The sequence below is a fragment of the Citrus clementina genome, unplaced genomic scaffold (assembly GCF_000493195.1).
Source record: "Citrus clementina cultivar Clemenules unplaced genomic scaffold, Citrus_clementina_v1.0 scaffold_2, whole genome shotgun sequence".
NCBI classification, from domain to species: domain Eukaryota; kingdom Viridiplantae; phylum Streptophyta; class Magnoliopsida; order Sapindales; family Rutaceae; genus Citrus; species Citrus x clementina.
In genome coordinates, this window is record NW_006262688.1 from 29,167,062 (window position 1) to 29,189,664 (window position 22,603).

At 33.3% G+C, this 22,603-nt stretch overlaps 3 protein-coding genes across 3 annotated transcripts; all 3 read left to right on the forward strand.

The window, feature by feature from the left end:
* The first annotated feature begins 2,224 nt into the window (after nt 1-2,224).
* LOC18050654 lies at nt 2,225-2,910 on the forward strand. The gene has a single exon (XM_006448410.2). The coding sequence runs from the start codon at nt 2,376-2,378 to the stop codon at nt 2,772-2,774; it is 399 nt and encodes a 132-aa protein (XP_006448473.1). The 5' UTR covers nt 2,225-2,375; the 3' UTR covers nt 2,775-2,910.
* Nucleotides 2,911-5,682: 2,772 nt separating this feature from the next.
* Nucleotides 5,683-8,623, forward strand: LOC18050655. The gene is made up of 3 exons (XM_006448411.2): nt 5,683-5,836; nt 7,585-7,793; nt 8,230-8,623. Exons 1-3 carry the CDS (start codon nt 5,726-5,728, stop codon nt 8,501-8,503), a joined length of 594 nt encoding a protein of 197 aa, XP_006448474.1. The 5' UTR covers nt 5,683-5,725; the 3' UTR covers nt 8,504-8,623.
* An 11,739-nt stretch (nt 8,624-20,362) lies between these two features.
* On the forward strand, nt 20,363-21,466 carry LOC18050657 (LOB domain-containing protein 42). Its single transcript, XM_006448413.2, has 2 exons — nt 20,363-20,574; nt 20,671-21,466. Exons 1-2 carry the CDS (start codon nt 20,385-20,387, stop codon nt 21,219-21,221), a joined length of 741 nt encoding a protein of 246 aa, XP_006448476.1. The 5' UTR covers nt 20,363-20,384; the 3' UTR covers nt 21,222-21,466.
* Nucleotides 21,467-22,603: the final 1,137 nt, after the last annotated feature.

Consider the following 22,603-nt stretch of genomic DNA (forward strand, 5'->3'; position numbering starts at 1 on the left):
ATGTTTTGTTATTATTTTTTTCTTCTCTCATTTGCATATCTTTTGTTTGTGAAACATTGAGGACAATGTTCCGAATAAGTTTGGGGGTGGGAATAGTGTGTGCTTTGTTTGTTAAAAAAAAATTTTTTGTTTGTTAAAAAAAATTGTGTTGTTTTTTTATTTTTATGTGAAAAACCAATGATAAGAATTTGATTGACAATGAATATGGTTTTTAGAAAGAGTTGAATATTTTCTTAGTTTATACTTGATTCTTGTGTTAGTTCCTCTTGACTGAGATTCTTTAAAATATGAGCACTAATGTCAATTCTTTCATAATTTTGACTTGAAATTTGAGATTGACGCAGCTTGAGTTGAGAATTTTAGATAGAGTAAATGACTGTTTGTCTTGATTCTTATCTCCACAATACAAAATAGTATACACAGGCGCCAAAGTCAGAAATAGCTATCTATAACCCTTAAGAGTGAAGCTATCCTTGAGTAATTTGGGCATATATACCACAAGTATGTAGAGGATAATCTACCATGAGAAGAATGCTACCTTAAGGGGTAGAGTGAAAGCTCCTGACTATGGTTGAGAAAAAAAAAAGAAAAAAAAATCAAGTACTGAACAAAAAAAAATCATCAAAAGAAAATGCACATAAAAGCCTGTGAAAAAAAAAATTGGGATTAAGATGATAAGATTAGTTTGACCTACTCTTTTCTTTGTTTGAGGCGAAGGCTGTTGATATTGAAGATTTTGGGAATGGATTGGATTGAATTGATTTCACACACACACACTACAAGAATCGAAATAGAGATGGGATTGATTATTGAATTAAAGTTAGAACTTTACCAATATTTGAAATTTTCTTTGAATTATATAATTTATGCAATTTTTGAGACTATTTTCATGTTTTATTTAAATTTTTTTTGTTCTCTTTATTTTATTTTTTTAAAAATGATGTTTGTGGGTATCATCACTGAAGCCCTCACGAGACTACAACTCGTCCACTAGGGCCGCCTAGGGGTTTAAAGGCTTGTTGTATACGCTAAATGCAATCGCGATTACCTGCGAAAGTGGTTTAATTAGGATTTACTTTTTGTGTTGTTATTTTTATTTTTGTTTAATTCATTCATTTATATTCTTATAACAATTTAATAATAAGATTTAGGAAACACATACATTTGTTTTTAAATCTCACAACACTTTTAAAAATAAGTTTTACCAAGCATTTAACTGATTATCTTAACAGCCGATTATTTTTACAGTGCATCTAACAATAATTTTTTTTTTTTCAGGTAGAGGTGTGAGCAACAGCTTTCCCGCACAACCCACCCCCATACATGCTGTGAGCTTTCCCGCATTGAGAAGGCCTCTTGTCAGTTGCAAACATCAACATGCTGAGTTTTCTTGGGCCATGACCCATGGAGAGCTCCATCATGATCTGTCCACCAAATTAATCAATGGTTTCATTTCATAAATCTGTCTTGTTGTACTTCTCTCGAGCTCCCTTTTTTAGTCTACAACTATCTTGAGGTTCAAGGGTCAATCCCTTTTCATCTTATCTACTGCCTATATAGATATTATATCATATCCTGTTTAGTATTTTAAATGAGTAATTATATTAAAATATTTGATAAACACTAATTATTATATTTTAAAAATTTAATTAATTTTATTTTATATTTATATGATGAAAAACTTATAATATCTTTTATTATTTTTATCGAAATCATTATTAAAAAGTCATATTTATTACACATTATTAATATTTTTATAATTATAATTTTTTTCGTAATAATTGTAATTTTCAAATCGCAACATCTCAATACCAACCAGCAAACTACAAATTATCTGGCCCTTTCTATTTCCTATTAATCCGTTTCTGTCACTCATCACTCGTGAGCAAGCAAGTATACACATACATACCCAAAACAATATAATACATTTTCTGAAAATGTCGGCCGCTTGTAGATAAATTTAGCTTTTCTTTTTACCGAAGTGCCAACCGTTAGGTATACAAATGATAGGCCCCTACAAATTTGGGTTGGGCTATTTAACTGAAATAGACTTCACAGGCTCCAGCTCATAAATGACAAATCTGTTTCTCACTTCCTGCTTCTTGAATCTTGATCACCTAAAAATTCATTGAACGGAGCCATCATACAGAACACTAGTCCAAATGAGATGACCCTCATGCCAAAGGGACATCTGGACAAGAAGTGGCATGTGTATATGAGCTCATAGAATTTCACAAAACTGCTTTGATCAACATGCATGCAAATTGACCCCAATTCCCAATACCTCTTCTCCTTTCTACTACTTTCTTTCTTAATTTTCCCAGCTATAAATATACAGCCAGATTATGAGCATACTCTTGTAAGATAAACGTCTCATGCATTTTCAAGTAGCCAACTTGTTTTTATTAGTATGCGAAGTTAAAGACATTAAAATGACGAGGCAAAGAAATATGAGTGCTGCTGCTGCTGCTGCTGCTACAAAAGCAGAAGATACAACTATGGTGGAAAAGATTAACAAAAGCGATGTCGAGAAGGTGGAAGAGGATGTTGAAAAAGGAGATGAATCGACGCCGGCGGTGGAGGAGAGTTGGTTGGATTGGGATGAGTTGTCATTAATGTTAACGAGAGAAGTTGTGGATGAGCAGATGTCATGGGGTTACTTTTCACTGCCAATATGGGGTGTCGAGGCTTATGGTTTATTCTTCAGTGATGTTGTTTGGGATGATGATATTTGGAACTTGAAGAGTATCAAGGATGTACCAGCGAATCCATGAGAGACAGATGGAGAGTTTTCCTTATTCTGAGTTTTTTTCTTGGAGTTTTTAATATGAAAGTTTGAAGTTTTTATTTATTATTGTTATATATGTCGCAATATCTTCATGTTCGGAGGTGACTTTGCAAGAATCACGTATAGGCCATCATTTGGTTATTAATCTGACCGGTTGTTAAATTAGAAATCTTACTATATATGCAATCATAAACATTGAGACTTGTGAATTCAGTTTCAGTTTACGAACATGATTACCTACCTCAAAAGCTAGCCTACTGCCAAACTAATACACAAGCTACCAAAACACACTAATTCGTTTTGAAGAAATTGAAGATAAGAGGAAATTAAAATAGTTTAATTTAATTGCATATGGTTGTTGTGATGAATTGACTATAACAATTTGATTATCAATAATTGTAGAAAATTTTCTTGCATGGGGTTTGTTCAAATTAAAATTTGGTCGAGTCAGCGTGCGGGCTAGCAATCAAATGTTAATGTCAGCATTTGAATTTATTTATGCAAAAAGAGACGGTTCCGCCAATGCCCAAAACTACAATCAGAAACCAGGGACAACGTGCCGAAATCTTTTTCAGCGTTAATCCTCTAATTTTTCAAGTTAGTTCATGGGGTTACTGGAAAAATATAGTGTTTGGTTGTCTACAACAAGGAATGAAGAAAAGTCATAAATCTTTCTTTACTTATAGTAAAAAAAAACAAAGAAAGTAAGAAGAGAAAATGTAGAGAATGAAAACGGATAAGATTTTATTTATTTTTAACCTTTTAAATTATGTGGGAGTTTTATAGAGATCAGAATCCTCTCCCCCCTCGACTGCGGAACGATGGTTTGAAGATCATGTTCAACCTTTGATTTTTCAAAGAGAATCCGAAAGGTAGTTTTGACTAAGTTTGCTCTCGGTTGGCTCAATTTAAACATCTCCTCATGATAATCATGCTCACGATTACCTCTTATTGTGGTAATATGCTTGAGATTACTAGAATTATCATAAGATTGACTCAATTTAAACATCTTTTCACGAAAATTCTACTTGTAGGTCAGTCACCATCCGGTTGAGATAATATTATGCTTGAAGTCACCAAATAACTTTTAAATACTTCAATACAACTTTTAAGCTGCAAGGCAAACACGGTTAGGTTTGGAGAAAAGACCAGATCATGGTCGTCCTATTTTATCACTTTAGATTTGTGTTGATGGACTGTTGTTTCAATTGAACAAAAGGGAAGAAGCTAAAAGGCAGAGAAGACCTTATGTGATTCAAATTCTTTGGGATGACCACGCCACCACACTGTCACTGTCGGTTTCAATTTCATTGTCTCTCAAGTCTCAATATCCTTTTCTGTCATTCGGTGTGAATAGAGAACACAGAGAGAGAGAGAGAGAGAGAATAATCTGTTCATAATTAATCTAAGGATCACAGACTTTCTCATCCCGTCATCATTACTCACCTATGTCCCAGCCCCAATAGACGACATGTCGCTCGTCTTCACTGCCAAATTAGTCGTTTAAATCTGCACTAACTAATTTGTCATTTAGAACATTTGATGATAAGTGATCAAGGTACATTTTGTTATATGATACAAGAAAAGAATAGAGATTTCAAAAGGGGAAGTAAAATCATATATGTTAATCCCAAGATGATCGACGGTTAAAAGGAAGAATGTAAACGAAACAGAAGAATGGGACAAGACACCTTTTCTTCTCTAAAATTTGTCTGCATCCTTTTCTTTTTTCTTTCCCCTCCCCTCTGATATCTTAGGATTTATTTCTTCATCGCATAGAGCCATAATCCTCAACCTCAGTGATAATCTATCTTACAATGCCCGCCCAAACATTCCCCAAAATTTCTACTGCAGCCTAAATGTTGTTAATTACTGCGTCTCCTCTCCTTGGAATGCTAAATAAATTGATAGGCCATCACGCGATTGGCCGGCCACTACACAAATCTCAATTATGAAATTAATTGTTTATTTTTGCCTCTCTTTTCTATTCGCAATTTATTTTAATTAATCCCCGAATTCGGCTTCGTGCTTTCCGCTTTCAAATTGCTTTTGCGTTAGATTTCAACATGCGATCACTTGTTCAACACCCCCCCCCCCAACCTTTTCGGTTTCTTTTTTCTTTCTTCTTATTAGTATTACAAAAACTAATAGTAATCATAATAATAATAATAATAATAGGTTCACTCAAAGTGTTTTGAAAAATCGATTTAATTACAAGTTTTTTTTTTTTAAAAATCCATATATAAAATAAGGAAAAAAAATTCATACAAAAAGCTGCTAGGAAGATGGCGTCAAGTCCAAATTATTTTATGATTTTGTTTATACAATTCTATTTAATCGTTAAAAATACTTCGGAAGATCGTATCTTAATTTGTTTATAAAATCATTTTTAATATATATTAAAATCTATTAATCATACTCAAATAGCAAATCAAGCACCGGATGGATAATCCCACATAATTAAACGGAAAATGTAAGCTCAAAAGTGACAGGAGGCAGGAGTCAAAGGAAAGGAGTGCACAAGTCCAAAAACACACTCTGACACACCACCATCCGCGTGAAGAACACGCACGACATTTAACCTCTATAGTGTTATGAACGCTCTATAGGTTCGCGTGAGCATAACCTTAACTCCGCCTGCTTTTCGTGCCACTACTTGCGGGATCCCACTACCTTAATGTATGATACATCCCTCACATAAACAGTGAGTGGATCCCACTCATTCACTGTTTATGAGTGAGGAATGTACCATACATTGATTGTAAGGTAGTGTTTGCCCTACTTGCGCGTAAAAAGTAAGTCGTTTCACTTGTTTGCTTTTCTTTTCTTTTTCTTTTTTCTTTTTTATATATAAACATGTTTTTTAACACGACAGACAGTTCCCACTTCCCACTGACTGGTCACTCAGCTTCTTCATCAGCTCTGTAAGAAGAAGAAATGGGAGTCTTAGGAGAAGGCAAAGGCTCGACTTTGGTTCATATTTTGGTGGTGATTTTAAGCTTGGTGGCTTTTGGCTTCTCCATTGCTGCTGAGAGGAGACGAAGCACTGTAAGCTCGCTCCTTACTCTCTTCTTTTTTAAAAAAAAAATGACTGAACTTTAGGGTTTTGGTATCAGATTTTGCTTTGTATTCTCCTTGGTGTATGTATGTGGGTGGATCTCTGTTTTTGTTTTGTGAATTTCGTGGTAGATGCTCGATTTGTTTGTTAGAGTTTTTTTATTTTAGGAGTTTTTGATTAGCCTTTGAGACAGATTGGAGTTTTCTGGGCTGATTACAATTTATATTGCCAAGTTTGCTTTAAAATTTGATGTGCTGCTCTAGCTCAAGTGCTGATTTTTGCAATGTTTAGATAGATACATTTCCAAGTGTCTGCTCTTGCCTCTTATGAACACCATTAGCTGGGGTCATCAATTAGCATCCTGTAATGGCATTATAATTATAAATCACCTGCTAGGCTACCTGCAGTATAATTAAAGCATTGTGATTACACCAAACTAATAAGCGTGCCTTGTGTTACTAAATTTGTTTACTTTATATTCATCTACCATTGCTATTATATTCCGAGGTACTCCTGATCTCTCTATGATGAATAGCCTTGGATATATTCAGTCAAAAAAGTGTTCATTTATGCTAATCTTCATGGATGAATTCATTCACAGCAGCGATTATTATGTAGAGGGTTCAATCAAAAGATTTTAATGTACAGAGGAAACACAATATCAGCATAGTCATATTGCTGATATATGGATTGAACTCAGAATCTTCAATTCCAATGTGCATCAAACATAAGTGTGTGCAAACATGGGATGTTTTAATGTTGTTTAGTTTTACTTACCTGCCATAGAACGTAAAAGCAACTAGTTTAGTACTCCTTTTCTTTTCAGTTTCAAAAGTTAAGAGAACCTAATTCTTATTCAAAGTTGTATCTGAGATCGTCAGATGATTGTAAATCTTTTCTGTGATACTTTTAGTATACCAAAGGTTTGGCTTTTGCCGCGAACCAAATATCAATTCAGTGCCTCTGTCATTCAATGTGGCTCTGTTTGTTAACTCAACTATAACAATAGTATATTGTATAACTTTTTAAGTCACCATCCAACATATTGAGTGCATGTTTTGCTTTTTACCCTTTGCCTGGCCACTGTTGTTGATATCCAATGTAGCCTGTCATGATTCGTCTAGTTATGCTGGGGACTTAATCCAACAATTAGGGTTACATTCTACAAGATTTCTTTTTTTTATTGTTTTGTAGAAATCTTTCATGGAAGTTGCCTTCCAATCCATTGAATAGTTGAGATGCTTGATGCCTTTAGATTTCCAAATGTTTTCTAATGTTGCATATGTGCCAAATGGTGGCTTATCAGATCACTAGAAGGAAAGTCCGATAAGCAGGACAGAAAATGAATGTTTTACCACGTTAAATATCTGAAATTCAAAAAATATTAGTGTACCTTAAAATGGTATTCGAGGTGGTTAAAGTTGGTCTACTGCCTATCTGTCTTCCAGACTTTTTTTCTTTTTTTGGAGGGAGTGAACCTCGGCACGCCTTTACATATTCTTGGTAGACCAACTGTAGTCAGGTCCTCTGTTCGCTACTGGAGATTCAAAACTAGTGTGGTGTAATATGATTTTCCATAGATTAAGCTTTCTCATTGCAATTTAGCATTGTTTAGGCTTAATCTAAGGTTGATTCAACATAATCCAAAAAACTTGTGCTGAATTTTGATAGTTATGATTGGTTTAGCTTGTTATTATCTAAATTAACTTCTATGGTGCATGCTGTTTCTGCATGACAGGGCCATATGATGCCGGTCCCAGATCAATCTAATGCCACATACTGTGTCTACAGCTCAGATGTTGCAACTGGTTATGGAGTGGGTGCTTTTCTATTTCTTCTTTCAAGTGAATCTCTACTGATGGGTGTGACAAAGTGCATGTGTTTTGGGAGACCTTTAGCCCCAGGCGGGAATCGAGCATGGACCATCATCTATTTTATGTCGTCATGGTGAGAATTTAAACTTAACATGTAAAGTCTATCATTTTTCTTCAACAAGGAAACCTCATCTGATAACATGGATTAAAGCAAATCCCTCTTTTTATGATATAGAAATGCAGTTGGCCCTCCTACTTTGAAGAACTGCTCTTGGGTACATGTATGTTCATACGTGCTTGAATAGTTCATCATAAAGTTGGGCCTCCTACTTTGAAGAGTTGCTCTTGGCCCTCCTACTTTTTCTTGACTGAGTTTTATCAATAAGTTTTGAAGTTGACCACTGTTTCGAATCCCACTGTGCCAATGGGATCAAATCATATTCATTGAAAATTGTTGTAATAGTTCATCATAAAGTTGATAAACTATCCTATGATGCTGCAGGATACATACTTGGGCACACCAAATTTTTAAGATGTTAAAACTCTAATATTATAGTCTTTATCTGCAGGGCGGCTTTTCTTGTTGCAGAAGCATGCCTAATTGCAGGAGCCACCAAAAATGCCTATCACACCAAATACCGGTCAATGATTTATGCCCAAAACTTCACCTGTGAAACATTGCGAAAAGGTGTTTTCATTGCAGCAGCAGTGTTTGTGGTTGCAACAATGATTCTCAATGTTTACTATTATATGTATTTCACCAAGGCCACTGCTGCTCAGGGAGCTCGAAAGGCAAATCGTGCAAGTTCCACAGTTGGTATGACTGGGGCTGGATATGCATAGAACCAACAGATGGAGCTAGACAGTTAAATTTTGTTTCTTAATGTTTTATGAGTCTGTGATGAAGATTGTACTATGGCAGTTTACTGACATCAGATATAAAATGTGATTATCCAGGGATGATATATAGTGTTATTGTGATTGCTTATACCTATTTTTGGCGTTATGATTTTTGGAGTGAGAAAGTTCTGTGGTAATATCTGCCATCAATTTCTTGGATCTTTTATGTACTTCAAAATTTAAGTCATCTGAACGCCTGCAAGTTCTCAACTTTGTCGGTGCTGGTGCCAGAAAGCCACTGCAAGAAATTTTTTGGAATTTTTTTTAAAGTATCTGTAGAATTATAAAATAACAGTATTATATTAGTCTATTTACACAAAATAAATACACATACACTGACCTGTATTGCAGGCTTCAGAAAAGGAATGCCATACTGTTGAATAAAATATTGGATAACAAATGGAAACAGTCCTCCTGCTTTAATTAAGCATTTACATTATATCTACCCACTTGTACCAAAAGCATGGGGGTAATCTATTTGATGCAAAAAAAAAAGAAAAAAGAAAAAATGATATTAAAAGTTTTGACACGAATGTTTAGATTCAAGCATGGTTATGCCCAAATAAACAGCTTTCTCTTTCGACATCATTTGAATATGACACGAACACGGCATCAGCGCACATCTCATCCCTGCGCCTCCTAGTTTTGTGCCCACTTGGCTACTTGAGTGTATGGTTCAATTTCAAGCTACAAAATGTACAAAAGCTATGTACAAACAGAAAAACCAGAAATACATAAATGCTACTGACCCAGGGTTATAATGCTGTTGAAACAAATTAAACACCCCAAGAAGAGACCAAATTTTGGAGAGAAAAGATGATGGCACAGGACTCAGGAGATATGGGCAAGAGCGAAAACTTAAAATTGGAGGAATGAGGCCAATGAGAAAAAGGCAAGTGTAATAAATAATAAAGGGGATTAAAACTCAAGTTAGGATTAGGGCAAAATGGAATAGTGTAGGACACCAAGACCGAGGGGAGTACAAAGTCCAAGCATAAGCTAAAAAGTTTTTCTGTCAAGGATCATCAGATTGGCTTTTTGTTTTCTTTTTTCAGGGACAGAGACGGACCAAAACAAAACCAACTTTCTTTTTATGCTCTTCCCAGTACAATGAACACTAAAGTTCAAACTCAGATGAAAAAAGTTCTTGTTTTCGATATCGCTTGGTTACTACTGATTTTAGCCGAACATCATCTCTCTTTTCTTTGGCTTTTTTTTTTTCATTTTTAACTCTCCTTAATACAACTCAGCAACTTCTGATTCGTATGATATACTCAATCATGAAAAATGTCTATCAGTTTACAAACTTTGCATATTTTTCACATCTGTATACAGGTCAGAAAGGAAACAACGAAGTGCAATATGTATATATAATAAAATCTTATTGAACGAACATGCTAAAGATGTCTTACTACGTAACAGAACTCTCTTGGCAATGTAGAATCTTTGTGGTTTATTATGTGAATAACGTAGAGATGAATCCCCTCTCTCTCTCTCTCTCTCTCTTCCAAATTTCTTCATTGAGCCAATTGATTTGGTCAGAAGTGACCGCAAGGGGACAACGGATTTGTTGTACCGTCGAGTACTAATAAATAAAATAAATTACCAGTACCATACGATGCAATTATGCGACAATAAAATTTAATTGTTGCCTGGTCTAGTCAGATATTTGCTTGGAAATGACATTTCCTTGAATATTGGTCGTACCTTCCTATTAATTACTAATCAAGGACAATAATTTCAACTTTTCTGTTTCTTCTCGATTGAATATATTAAACAAGTAAGGGGGAGAAAAAGGTCAGTTAACAATATTTATGTGCCCCTCTTTTTACGTGTTTAATCTTTATTGACTCGGTAAAGATTTTACTAAATGTGTTAAGAAGATCTCAAGATACTAAATTAGCTTCTTTGAAGGTCAATCTCGTTGTGCATCGTCTTTGCCGACAAAAAAATAATTCAGTAGGAAGGATTAATCATATATTAATCAAAATGGGATATATGGTTCAAATAAATTAAAAGCTGATACGTATTATGCCATATTAGCATGTGACATTGCTCGGTCATTAGCATGCCAAATTTCACAATGTCACCATCAATATTAAACACCATTTGTCTCAAATAAAGATGTATTGATTTGAAAGTGAAGATTAAGAAAAAAGAAAAAGAAATTAATTATACACTAGAACAGCAGAATGATGTTAAGAAGACAAATGGGTTTAATTTTTCAAAGAGAAAATGATCACAGGATTGCATTAAAATTTGATAAGACGGGATCGTACGGAACGAAGTTTGGAGACACAACTTGATTTCAATTTCCTTGTAACATACGTCAAGGAGAAAGAGAAAGGTCAGTCAGCGAACACCGCCGCGAGATTCCCGGCCACCTCCTCATCTCTTTGGCTGTCATCCCATGTTTCCTTGTTTTATTTAAATCACATTTCCATGGTGCAGCGTACGCTGTCGTTTTTATTAATAAAAAACCCTAACCAACCATTACATTAACTAACACATGATACATCACACACACACACACACACACACGCATACACACACATATATATTAATGTTTAATTAAAAAGCAGTAAATGCCGTTAGAGAAATTAATGTCCATTGCTACTGTTCATACACATAGACATTCTCTCGCCATGAGACCCACAGAGTTTGAATATTTCACATTTGATTATTGATATTCCTTCTTGACTTTGTTACCGACATGCAAATTTCAAAATATACAGTTTATATGCCACGCACATAAATTATGTTTTCTAAAACAATACGTAGTCAATGAATAATGGTATTTGATCAGTAAATAACTAATAACTTGAAGATGACCTTGATCTGCGAAAAACCCATATGTTTTGTGACAATGTTATTGCATCATCAATGCACAGGAGATGAAGATGGAAATAAATATTATTTTTATATCTTAGTATATACTCTCAGATTTGTTGGGTTTTTATCACAAGTATATATTTACTTTTACCTAATTGATTAATGTGGTAAAAAATTCAACTGATGAGGACACACACACGCACACATATATCTAAGACTTTCTTATTAAATAAAGAAAATTCTTAGTTCAAATTTTTATCAAATACAAACATATGTAGCTAATAGTTTATTTATCATTAATATCAAACAAAAATATTCTAATGAACAAAGCCATTCACCATATAATAAAAGTATAATGTACATAATATGTATGCATTAATTAGTCAATCAATCAATCAAAAAACGCTACGAGACAACATAGTGTGGCTTAGGACGAGTAAAGTCGCCGCGGACTCGATTTATTACATGATATGGAGATATAAATTAAAACTAGAAATGGAAATGTGGGAAATGGGGAAATTGGTAGCTCTATAAACGTTACTGGGTGCTGCTGTTGAGCGTTGATGTGTGTTCTCTCATGAGTCATCACGTGGGCGCCAGAGTGGGGGCATGAGATGAGGATGCTGCTTTCTATCACTCTCTCCGTCTGCTGTCATATAACCCAAACTAGCCATCACTTATTCTTTAATTTTCCATTCCTCATCCTCGCATACACATTAGGTCATTATTAGGAACTTTTTGTCCCTAGAAAAATTCTCAAAATTAAAAGCCTCATTTTTGTCAGCACAATTTCTTCTGCTCAAAACAACAAGAGATTGAGTGCAAAGAGAAGTTAGCGAGCGAGGGAGAGTGGGTGTCTCGCGCTTTTGCTTTTATGTGGGTGGTTTATAAAGTGCCTCAGCTAGCGACATGTCATCATCGTCGTCGTCGTCGTCATCTGCCGGTGGCAAGCGAATCGTCTACTCTTCTTCATCTTCATCTTTTTCCATGGTGGCTGCTATGTTGATGATAATCATGCTCTTTTTACAGATTTGGGTCTGCCGTGACTGTCAGGTAGGTGCCATTAGGATATTTTCTACACCAAATGAGGTGGAGAAGCAACAAATGGTCACAAATAATAACAAGAGCCACAAAGAAGGAGATTTAGTTCGTAAGTACTTCGGTGGAAGCGCTTTTAACTTCAGCAGAACTGAAAAAGGAATTGCAGATGATAAACGAAGAGTTCCCAGTTGCCCAGATCCCCTCCACAACTAGCTAGTTAGTAGAATTATTATTATTCACATGACTTTTTTTTTTTCTTTTTTTTCTTTATGTTTTGAGTTATTGGTTGATGTTATTTCCAAAATACCCACGTTTTTCTCTTCATTTTCGCGATATTATTTTGATATGCGTCGTAATATTAGGGGGAAAAACGAGGGTATTTTGGTACCTCAATCTTTTGAAATGCTAGAAAGAAAGAAAGAAAGAAAGTAAAAAAAAAAAAAGAACGATCATGCTGTGTATAGCCGCTGAGAATTATTTTCCTTTTACAGTGCTCTCGTGTTACACAATGCTAGCCCTAGCCAGCTTCTTTGTATTGCAAGAATCTCTGTATGTATTATTGTTGTTTAGCTTTAATAATTCGCGTCTCTTTTTGAGTTTTGATGAAGAACAAGAAGCAGCTGCAGCAGCATTTGCAGCCAAATATGTATTTTGGACACTTGTGAAGTCTGAAGACACCAGACAGTGTTAATAGTATTGACTGTCACGGAGATTCATGAATTTTCACTGCCATAATACAAAAGATTTTATTTCTTTTTACTACTTTTTTTCCTCCTCAGTACGTAGTGTCAATAAGATATTGACAGTTTCGGCTTTTGGTGTTTGATAATCCTAACAAGTAAAAAAAACTTTCAGACGTTGTTGGATTTTGAGGTTCAACTTTTCATCTTTTTTTGGAATCGCTTGCTTCAAGGTTTTGTCATTTTGATGCATTTGGTAAGTTTACGTTTTTTTCTTTTCTTTTCTTTTTTTAAATTATATTTTAATTTTTCTGAATGCTGCAAGTTGATTCATTATCTTTCCACCACTGGTTCGCTCAAGCTCAATCACATGTCGTGCCTTAGTTTGCTTCTTTGAAATCTATTTTCCTTTAAATAGATTCTTTTACCAAACATTGATCATCAGCCCATCACAGTCCTTTTTCTTCCCCCCTTAACTTTTGAACGCCATTACAGTCGTTAAATCGACTGAAATCCTGCATTTTGACTCTCATGAGCATGATAAATTAATAATTGATTTACGTCGTAACTAGAGCATTTAGGCAAAAAGGGAAAGTATTAATCTATCTGTTTTAAAACCCTTGAACTTTGTTTAAAAATCACAATAATATATATTTAATTTCGATTACCTCAAAACTTCGAAAAAAGAATTATTAATAGGACGGTATATATTTATATGTTCGTCATTGAGGACAATTTAACAATTAAAAACTTATCATTATTAATTCTTGACACTCGTCTAACACAACCATTAATCTAATACACGTAGAATATATTATTATCCTATCTTATATCATAAAAATTATGATGATTTATGTCAGAACTATACTAAGACGATTCTATTATGCTTTTGGTTAAGTTGATTGGCACTTTCTCTCCTTAATTCTAAGGTGAAGGGTTTGAATCTTTTCGATGATTGTGATAGTAAATTTTTATGAAGGGCTTCAATGAGCTTCAATTGTATACTTTAGATTCGGGTTTTGAAATATTACACTTTGATAATACATTTATAATATGTTGGAATTGATTGTATTGTGTATAATATTCAAATAAAAAATAAGGCAAAAATGAGAAAAATTTGTATTTTTATTTTTATTTCTTATATTTTTCTTTTGGGGGGAAGCTGGGGTGGGGGTAAAGGCATGAGGGTAAAGAATAATATTATTGACAGAATAAGATAAAACTTAATTTGGATATGGATTTAATTGAGCAGATCGTTAAGAAATTGAAAAACTTTACAAAAGCTTAAAAATTCGAGAGAAAAATGAGCATATTCGAAAAGAATAACGTTATTATTAGGATTGTTATTATTTTGATTGAAGATTATTATCTGGGTTGTAAACAGTAAATAAAAGCACTTTAACATAATTCAGTTGAAGATCGTTTTGGAATTTACAAGGATGTGTAGATTAAAAGTTTGATAAATATGTGAGTAGGGCATTAGGTGTTCAAATTAGAGTAAACGCTAGTTTAATCCCCATACTTTGTCTTAAGTGTTTGTTTAATCCCTATATTTAAAAAAAGTATTTTAAGACACCTATGCTATTAAATATTTTACACTTCTACCGTTATTTTTATTTTCTTTTACAATAATACCCTTGCAACAATATTCTTGGAGATGTTAATGAAAAGAAAAAAAATGATAATTTATTAAATTAACCTTAAAACTAACATAAAAATTTACCTAAATTTTTATAATATTAGTTTCCTTTTAGGATTAATTTGGAAATTATTTTTTTATAAACAATGATTAGTAAGATTATTGCAATGGTATTAAACATTGCTTTCAGTTGGTTTATTATTGATCTATTTATAAATAATTATTAGTAAGATTATTGTATGGGTATAAAAAATACTAGCTCTTTCATTTTGATATTTATTGGTTAATTGGTGAATTTATTAAAATCAACTTTTTTAAAATATAAATCAAATAATGTTAAGAATATTGTTACAATGATATTTTTGTAAAAACAAAGAATAAATATCTAACTTTAAGAATGTTTTCAAGTTTTTTTTTTTTTTTAAATATAGAGATGAAAATTTACCCTTCAAATCAAGTATATTTTGCGATGAAAATTAGCCTAAACAAATGTAAAATGAGTCCAATGAAATTGAATTGGGAATTATAAGATTTGGTACTTTCTTAAATAACAAACCATTAACTCTTGAAAAACTTTTTTTGAATTGCAAAGCATTGAACCTCTTAATGACTCTAAACTGAATGCTTAAACTCATTTTAGTTTGGTTTATATTTATGAGAACAACTAACCACTTAAAGATAATTAATGAGGAGGTTGTTGAAAAAATCGGAAGTGAAGAAGGTACTTTGGAACAAGAACAATAATGGATTTGCAAACGTACCAAGTAAGATTTGATATCTTACTTTTAAACACAACAAACAAAGATTTCATAAAAAGAGTACATAAAAACGAACGAAAGTAGTTGAATGTTAGATGGACTGTAGTCTTTGTAAATTTGTGTATTTTGGAAATTTGTATATATTTTTATTGCTTACTTTCAGTTGAACTTTTTGTCTTCTTTTGTAAGAAGACAATATACAATCAAGTATCAATTAATTAATGGGGTACTCTTTTTTTCTTATTGGTTGAAATATATATACATATATACATTGTTCCAATTTATATAATTGCCCGTTGGCTGAGCATTGATAGCAAACAAAAAAGTGTCTCGTATTTTGGTGAAATTTTATTTTATTTTATTTTTTTTTTTGTGGATGCTTAATAAATTAGAGGAAACCGATGTAAGAAAGGGCCACGTATTATGCGGCCGGAGAGGTTCAAAGAAAAAGCTGCAAGTGATCTTGTTTTGTTTGGTAGTGTTTTGGATTTGGAATCAAATTGACTCCATCGATCTCTTTCTCCTCCTCCTCAGCATGTAAAACAAAAGACAATTTTAATCAGCTCACCAATTGATGCATCATTGTTTGTTGTTTCCTTTACTTGTGATATCTTATGACTGTTACCAACTTACCCACATTATAATACCTCTCTCTTTCACTGAGTTTGGTCTCCATATTATACGCAAAAGAAGAAGAGGATCGAGTCTTGCTCCTTATTACTGAATGAGTCAATCGCATGGTTGGATATTCGTTGCTACGGCTCTTCTTAGTTTTATTATTCTTATATTTTGTGCTTCGCCGGATTAAAATTGTGCTGCTGTTGTTAGTACGAGCTCCTCTTACTTACTTATAATGATCATCAACTTAGTAACCTCTGTGTGTGTGTGTGTGTGTGTGTGTGTGTGTGTTGGATAGTGAAAGAGGCTTTGCTATACAACTAATTTTGTAGAAAAAAAAATAGTTATATATTTTTTTTGTATAAATGTAAATATTTTATTTTTATTTTTAAAATTTATGATTGGATCGTCGGTTGTTCATACATAGATTATAGGAAGCTTGGTGTAATGGAAAGATGGAAACATTTTTTTTTTAAAAAAAAGGGGAAGATGATGATTGGTATGGCAACTGCTGCAATTCAGAGGAGAAGGCTGTCGTTTTATAAGCAGAAAGCACGTGAATTGCATCCTCTAATAACATGAAGGCTGTCTTGTTCTTCTCCCCCTCATATTTTTATTATTAATTATTACTACTGCTGCTGGTAGTAACAGTAAAACTCCAAATTCTTCCTCAATTACTTTTGCAGAAGACAATACCTGAGGTTTGGACACACACACACATACATACATAAAATGATATGAATGAAGGTGACAAATTTCTAGTAAAGGAATATGGGTTATATAAGAATATTTTTTAAAAGTTAATTAGTATCATTGACCCATGCTATGTTGTAGGATGATTTTGATTGGTTTCAAATAAATTTATAGAATTCATTAGGAGAAAACATTTCATGACTAAAAGATTAATAATCATCCTCAGGTTTCTTTTGTTTTTGTTTTTCGGCATTGAAAACAAAAGAAACTTTCTGTTTGAATAGGGGTCATTGTAGCCCAAGCATCTAGATGGGCTTGTTCAAGGTTGGGGTTTATTTTAGAGCAAGCCCAGCGTCACTCGTAGTTACTCGTAAAATCTTGACTGTTGAGAGCCCAGGCTTTACTCTCTCCTCGCTACTTAGCTACCGTAATTTCAGTGATATTGATTAATTAAATTAACCAAGTTCAGACTTGTATGTGCTGATAATTCATCAAGTGTGAATTGACCGTGCATGTTATTGTCTCAAGAAACAGGATTGTAAATAGTGTGTATTCATCACCCGCGAGGAGTTATTTTCAGTAGACTAAGGTCTTGTTTGGCATTGAGGTACTGTAACTTTTAAATTACAGCTGCGTGGAAAAAAAACTATAATTATAAAATAAAAGTTAATAATATGTAGTAAATATAAATTTTAAATAATAGTTTTGACAAAATTATTAAATATATAATAAATTTTTCATCATACAAAATGATTTTATGGTGACTTATGCGACTTATTTTATTTTATTTATCTTAATCCACACTAAAATTGATACTCTTACAAGTATATGTTTATTTGTGGTAATTTATTGAATAAAGCATTCGGGTTAAAATGGTATGTTTGTTTCGTCCCATCCAAGACTCTCTCCTCACTACAATAATTCCAACAATTGAGCATTTATATTGACGAGACACTGACAAAGAATGCAATTCCAGCGATGCTTCTAATACTTTTAATTGAAACAAAACTCAATATGTAACATCAAGTCATAGTTGATGCTTAAAATTGCGTAAAGCAGAATCATTCAACTTCTAAGCCATCGCTAATTAGCTTCAACCAAAAGTTAATTATTGTGCGATTTTGCAGTTTTGAGAGTCTGTCGGCAAACTGAATTTGGGCTAAACGAATAACTTTTTTCTTTTCAAACTCTCTACTCAAAAAGGATTTGGTTTCTACCAATGCATAATTAATTAGTGTCTATTTAGTGATTTTAATTCAACTTTATGTTCGTTCATACGTGTCACAAGCCTTTATTCCATCAAATCGAGTGATCGGAGTGTCGAACTGATTGGATCAAAGTTATTTATACAAATTGGTCAGTCTAATTTAAGGTTTTTTTTTTTAATTTAACAATTTTGAGGCATCACATGTAATGGGGGTGGGGGTGGGGCTGGTGCTGGTGCTGGGCAGAGGCCAAATTAAAAATTTCGCCTCAATTCTCCATCTCATCCCTAATAAATTTAGTGAGTTAAGAATGAATAATTTTTATGTGGGGAATGATTTTTTTATTTTATAATAAGTATGGATAAATAATTTTAGTATATTAAAAATTAAATACTTAAATAAAATTATTATCATATTATAAAGTATTTAAATAATTTTAAAAAATCTCTAAAATATTGAAATAATATCAAAACTAAAAAAATATTTGAAGAGAACAACACATTAAGAGAGAGAAAAAAACATAATAATATTTTTGGATTGAATAAGAATTATAATGTAGGATTTTTTTTTAGTTATAACCTATTTATACTGGGTAAAAATAAAAGAAAAATTATTAACCAACATTATAATTGATAAAATAAAAATTATCGAACAAAAGTTAAAAAAAAAATCATATATAATGGGGATTGAAGTGGGTGTGGGGTGGCGAATATAAAACTAAATTTCATCTCATTAAGAATTTATAAATTATTTTTCGCGCATTCCCCACCTCATTTCTAAAAAATTATTCAAAATTCATCTTATTTGAGATGGACCCCATACAATTATAAATTCATGTAAGATTTTGTCATCCCTACGTGTCATGTTAACTAGTTATACTACATCATCCATGCACCAAATATACACAGCTCATATACAAACTGAAATTTATACAGTTTCTATAAGTTTTAGATTCTCATAAAATCCGTGAATTTATAATATGAAATCTCACACCATGAAAAATTTCAAGTAAAGAAACAAACAGCTTATGAAAACAAAACATGGGAAAAGATTCAGGTGGCTCCATAATAATAGGATAAAAATAGAAATAAAATTATAAAAACCATCGGCTCTTGGTGTGCGCCCACAGAGAGTGTCCCAATATTTCTCAAACCCAGGATTTTATCAAACTACTACAGGTTTTTATTTTTTATTTTTATTTTACTTTATTTAGAATCTCCCTTATTTATTAATTATTTTATTTTTTGTTGTGAAAATTTTTTAATATAAATTTTTTTAAATTTTGAATTTGATTATGTACGGACTCCTGAAAATCTGGAGTTATTGCCTTATTGCAGTTGCTCGAAAATTTTGAGGAAGTGGGCGGTCTGAACTCGTGCTTTGCACGTGATCATGCTCTGTCATCCTCTTGCATGTTTCCCACATTTCATCTGCTGTCTGTTTCCTCTTTACATGGGTATTTTCATATTTGCCCTCCCATTCATGTTTACGATTTTTCTTAACAATTAAGGATTATAATTAACAAAAAAGAATGCCCATTTCCATGAAACAAAGTTTACACCGTGTATTTGTTGCATCCATTAAGCAATTTTATGTGAAACAGTAATTTCTAAACATATACTTATATATATATATATATATACACACACATACACATACTAAATTTAACAATGTATACAAATGTTGCCTATCAAACTTGTGAAGTGACATCAGTTATAAAATATTATAAAAAATTATTAGTGCTTTCGAAATTTATTTACTGATTAATTTGTGTAGATGTATAACATCGTGATTGATTGAAATATATATGTGACAAGAAGTGAATAAAAAAAAAATTCCAAAAGCACATAAGACTTTCTAGATAATATGCTAAATTTTAAATTACTAATAATTTAATTTGTATCAAATATATCAAATTGTGTTAGTATAAGATAAGATGCGTAATACACTTATTTAGGAATGTAAATGTAGTATATGGTTGAGTTGTAATTAAAGTAGTGCATGTGGGGTGATTCCAAAACAAGTAAAAAGAAATAAATTAAAGAAACAAGAGAGAGAGAGAGAGATTATATAAAAACACAATCTGGGTCATATTCCCCTTTTCCAAAGAAGGCATTTGCCCCAACTTTACCTAAAGAAGCAAAGAAGTTAAGAATAAAAACCCCTTGTTTTCAGGTTCTTTCACTTCACCCACCACTCACCACTCCTGTTGGAGAATCCAAATCAAAACCAAAACCACTGCGCCTTGTTTGCCCCTCTTCTGATCTTAAATATATAGCCTCCCGGCCCCTTTTCTTTTCTCAAATTTTAATCTCCGTATATTTAATCACTGTGTATTTATATATACACATAAATATCATGAGGATGAGTTGCAATGGGTGTAGAATCTTGCGCAAAGGCTGCAGTGACGACTGCATCATCAAGCCTTGCCTTGATTGGATCAAATCCTCTGATGCTCAAGCCAATGCTACTCTCTTTCTTGCCAAATTCTATGGCCGCGCCGGCCTCATCAACCTCATTGAAGCCGGCCCCCAACACCTTCGCCCTGGTATATATTTTTTTACAATTAATGAGTTATTTTGTGTATAATTTTATGAATTTATAACTATACTTGTACGTATAATAATTGTTTGTTTTTTCGCAGCTATATTTAAGTCACTGTTGTACGAGGCATGTGGGCGTATAGTGGATCCAATATCCGGGTCGGTGGGGTTGCTTTGGTCAGGGAAATGGGAGCAGTGCCAGGCCGCCGTTGATGCTGTGCTCAAAGGCAAAACCATTACCCAAAACCCTTCTTCTTCATCATCTTCGAGCTCTTCAAACAACAATGCACCTGCTGCTGCCCCATGGACTTTAAACGTCCAAAGCCCTCCTCCTAAAATCTACGACATACGCCACGTGTCAAAGGACCCATCCGCGGCCAACTGTTCGGACAAGACCAAGGCCCGGGCCAAACGCTCTTGGAACCGCCGGCCAAAAGCCCCGGTTGTTGGGAGGGAGAGTATTCAAGACCAATCATCATGGCTGCAGAGTCAGGTGATCAGTAGATCAGAAGATGACTATGAGAGCATATTCTCTGTTGAAACTGTTGAGGGTTCGCTTGATGTGAACCGTAACAAACAGCGCTGGGTTCAAAATGGAAGCGGCGACGTTGGATTGGAGCTCACTCTGTGTCTGCCTCCAACGAACCATTAATTAGACTAATTACTACATGTTTTAATTTGCTTCTTTATATATAATCCTGCAATTAAAGAAGCCAATTCAATTTGGTGGGCGAATTTATGTAATGATGCATGAGCGGGGTTTTGCCTTTTGAGTGCACAACAAAATTTCATTATATTAACCAGCTTGCTAGATAAAACAGAATGCATTGCTATACACATTGTTTAATAATTATCTCTTTGTTTTATGGCAATTAAAATGAACAGAACTCCTATTTTGCGCTTAATTTTGTTGTTTAGTTTTCCAATTCCATTTGATTATAATTGTTCTTGTTGGTAAATGGTAATGTACTGCCAAATAGGCTTTTTTTTTTCTTTTTCCGAAATTAAGAGAGAGGTGCTGGTGATTGTGTGAGTTGGCAGTGAGGCCATTACACGTAGGGTTGAGTATTCGTACAGCTGCTATTCATGCAGCGGCATTGGAGTCCGAAACCTTTTACAAATATTTTATTGCATGTGTGCGTTGCTCCAAGTGTACGGTATTGTTATGGCCCTCTCGATTTTGCAGCTGTAGATGTTTTGATTTGTGAAAACTTGGCTGGCTGGCTGGCTGGCTGGCTTTGCCATTGCTGACTTCCATTGATGAAGAGACATGTCAATATTTGAAGCAAAACCCGCAACTTTGTTAAATTTGTTTGCTTTAATCAAATTTGTAACATAAATTAATAAAGTAGACTAAAAGATTTGAAAACCCAATGCTATTCATTAAATGGAACTCTCAACTCTCGAAACAAAAAAGTTGACAAAGTTAAATGTTGATGCATGGGACACTAAATCGTGGGAAATTTAGAGATTCTTGTGTATGCCTACATTGGCTTGAGAAATTAATATACATTTTTTTCTGAGAAAATTTAATTTTCTCTCGCCATCTCGAATCTTAATCATTCGTAGTTTTTGTTGTCCTAATGTGAACAAAATATGAATTTTCATGCAAATACAATCGAATTTAAGAAATCTGAGTAAGTGCTTGATGGGCCGTCTATTAAGTTTTTATTGATCGGACTGTTTTGTGGCCCTGCAACCTTAACATTGAATTACTAACATGGGAAAGGACGCATAAGATCAGGACTCTCAAATTTAACATTTGTGAAATATATTTTCTTTAAAAAATTATAATAGTCAATAAATCTTAATCACACAAATATTATCGCAATAGGCAATGTGGAAGTGGAACTATGCTGTAACCAGAGTCGTTGTCCGCCTGTCCCCAGGCTTTTGAAAAAAACACTCGATTTTAATTGATATTCAATTCATTTTAATGTAAATTTTATGTTTTCTTCCTATGAGAGTGTCTGTGTATATATGTTTTTTTGACTTATATTATTCTTCCTTAATGATCTTCATTGAACTAAAATT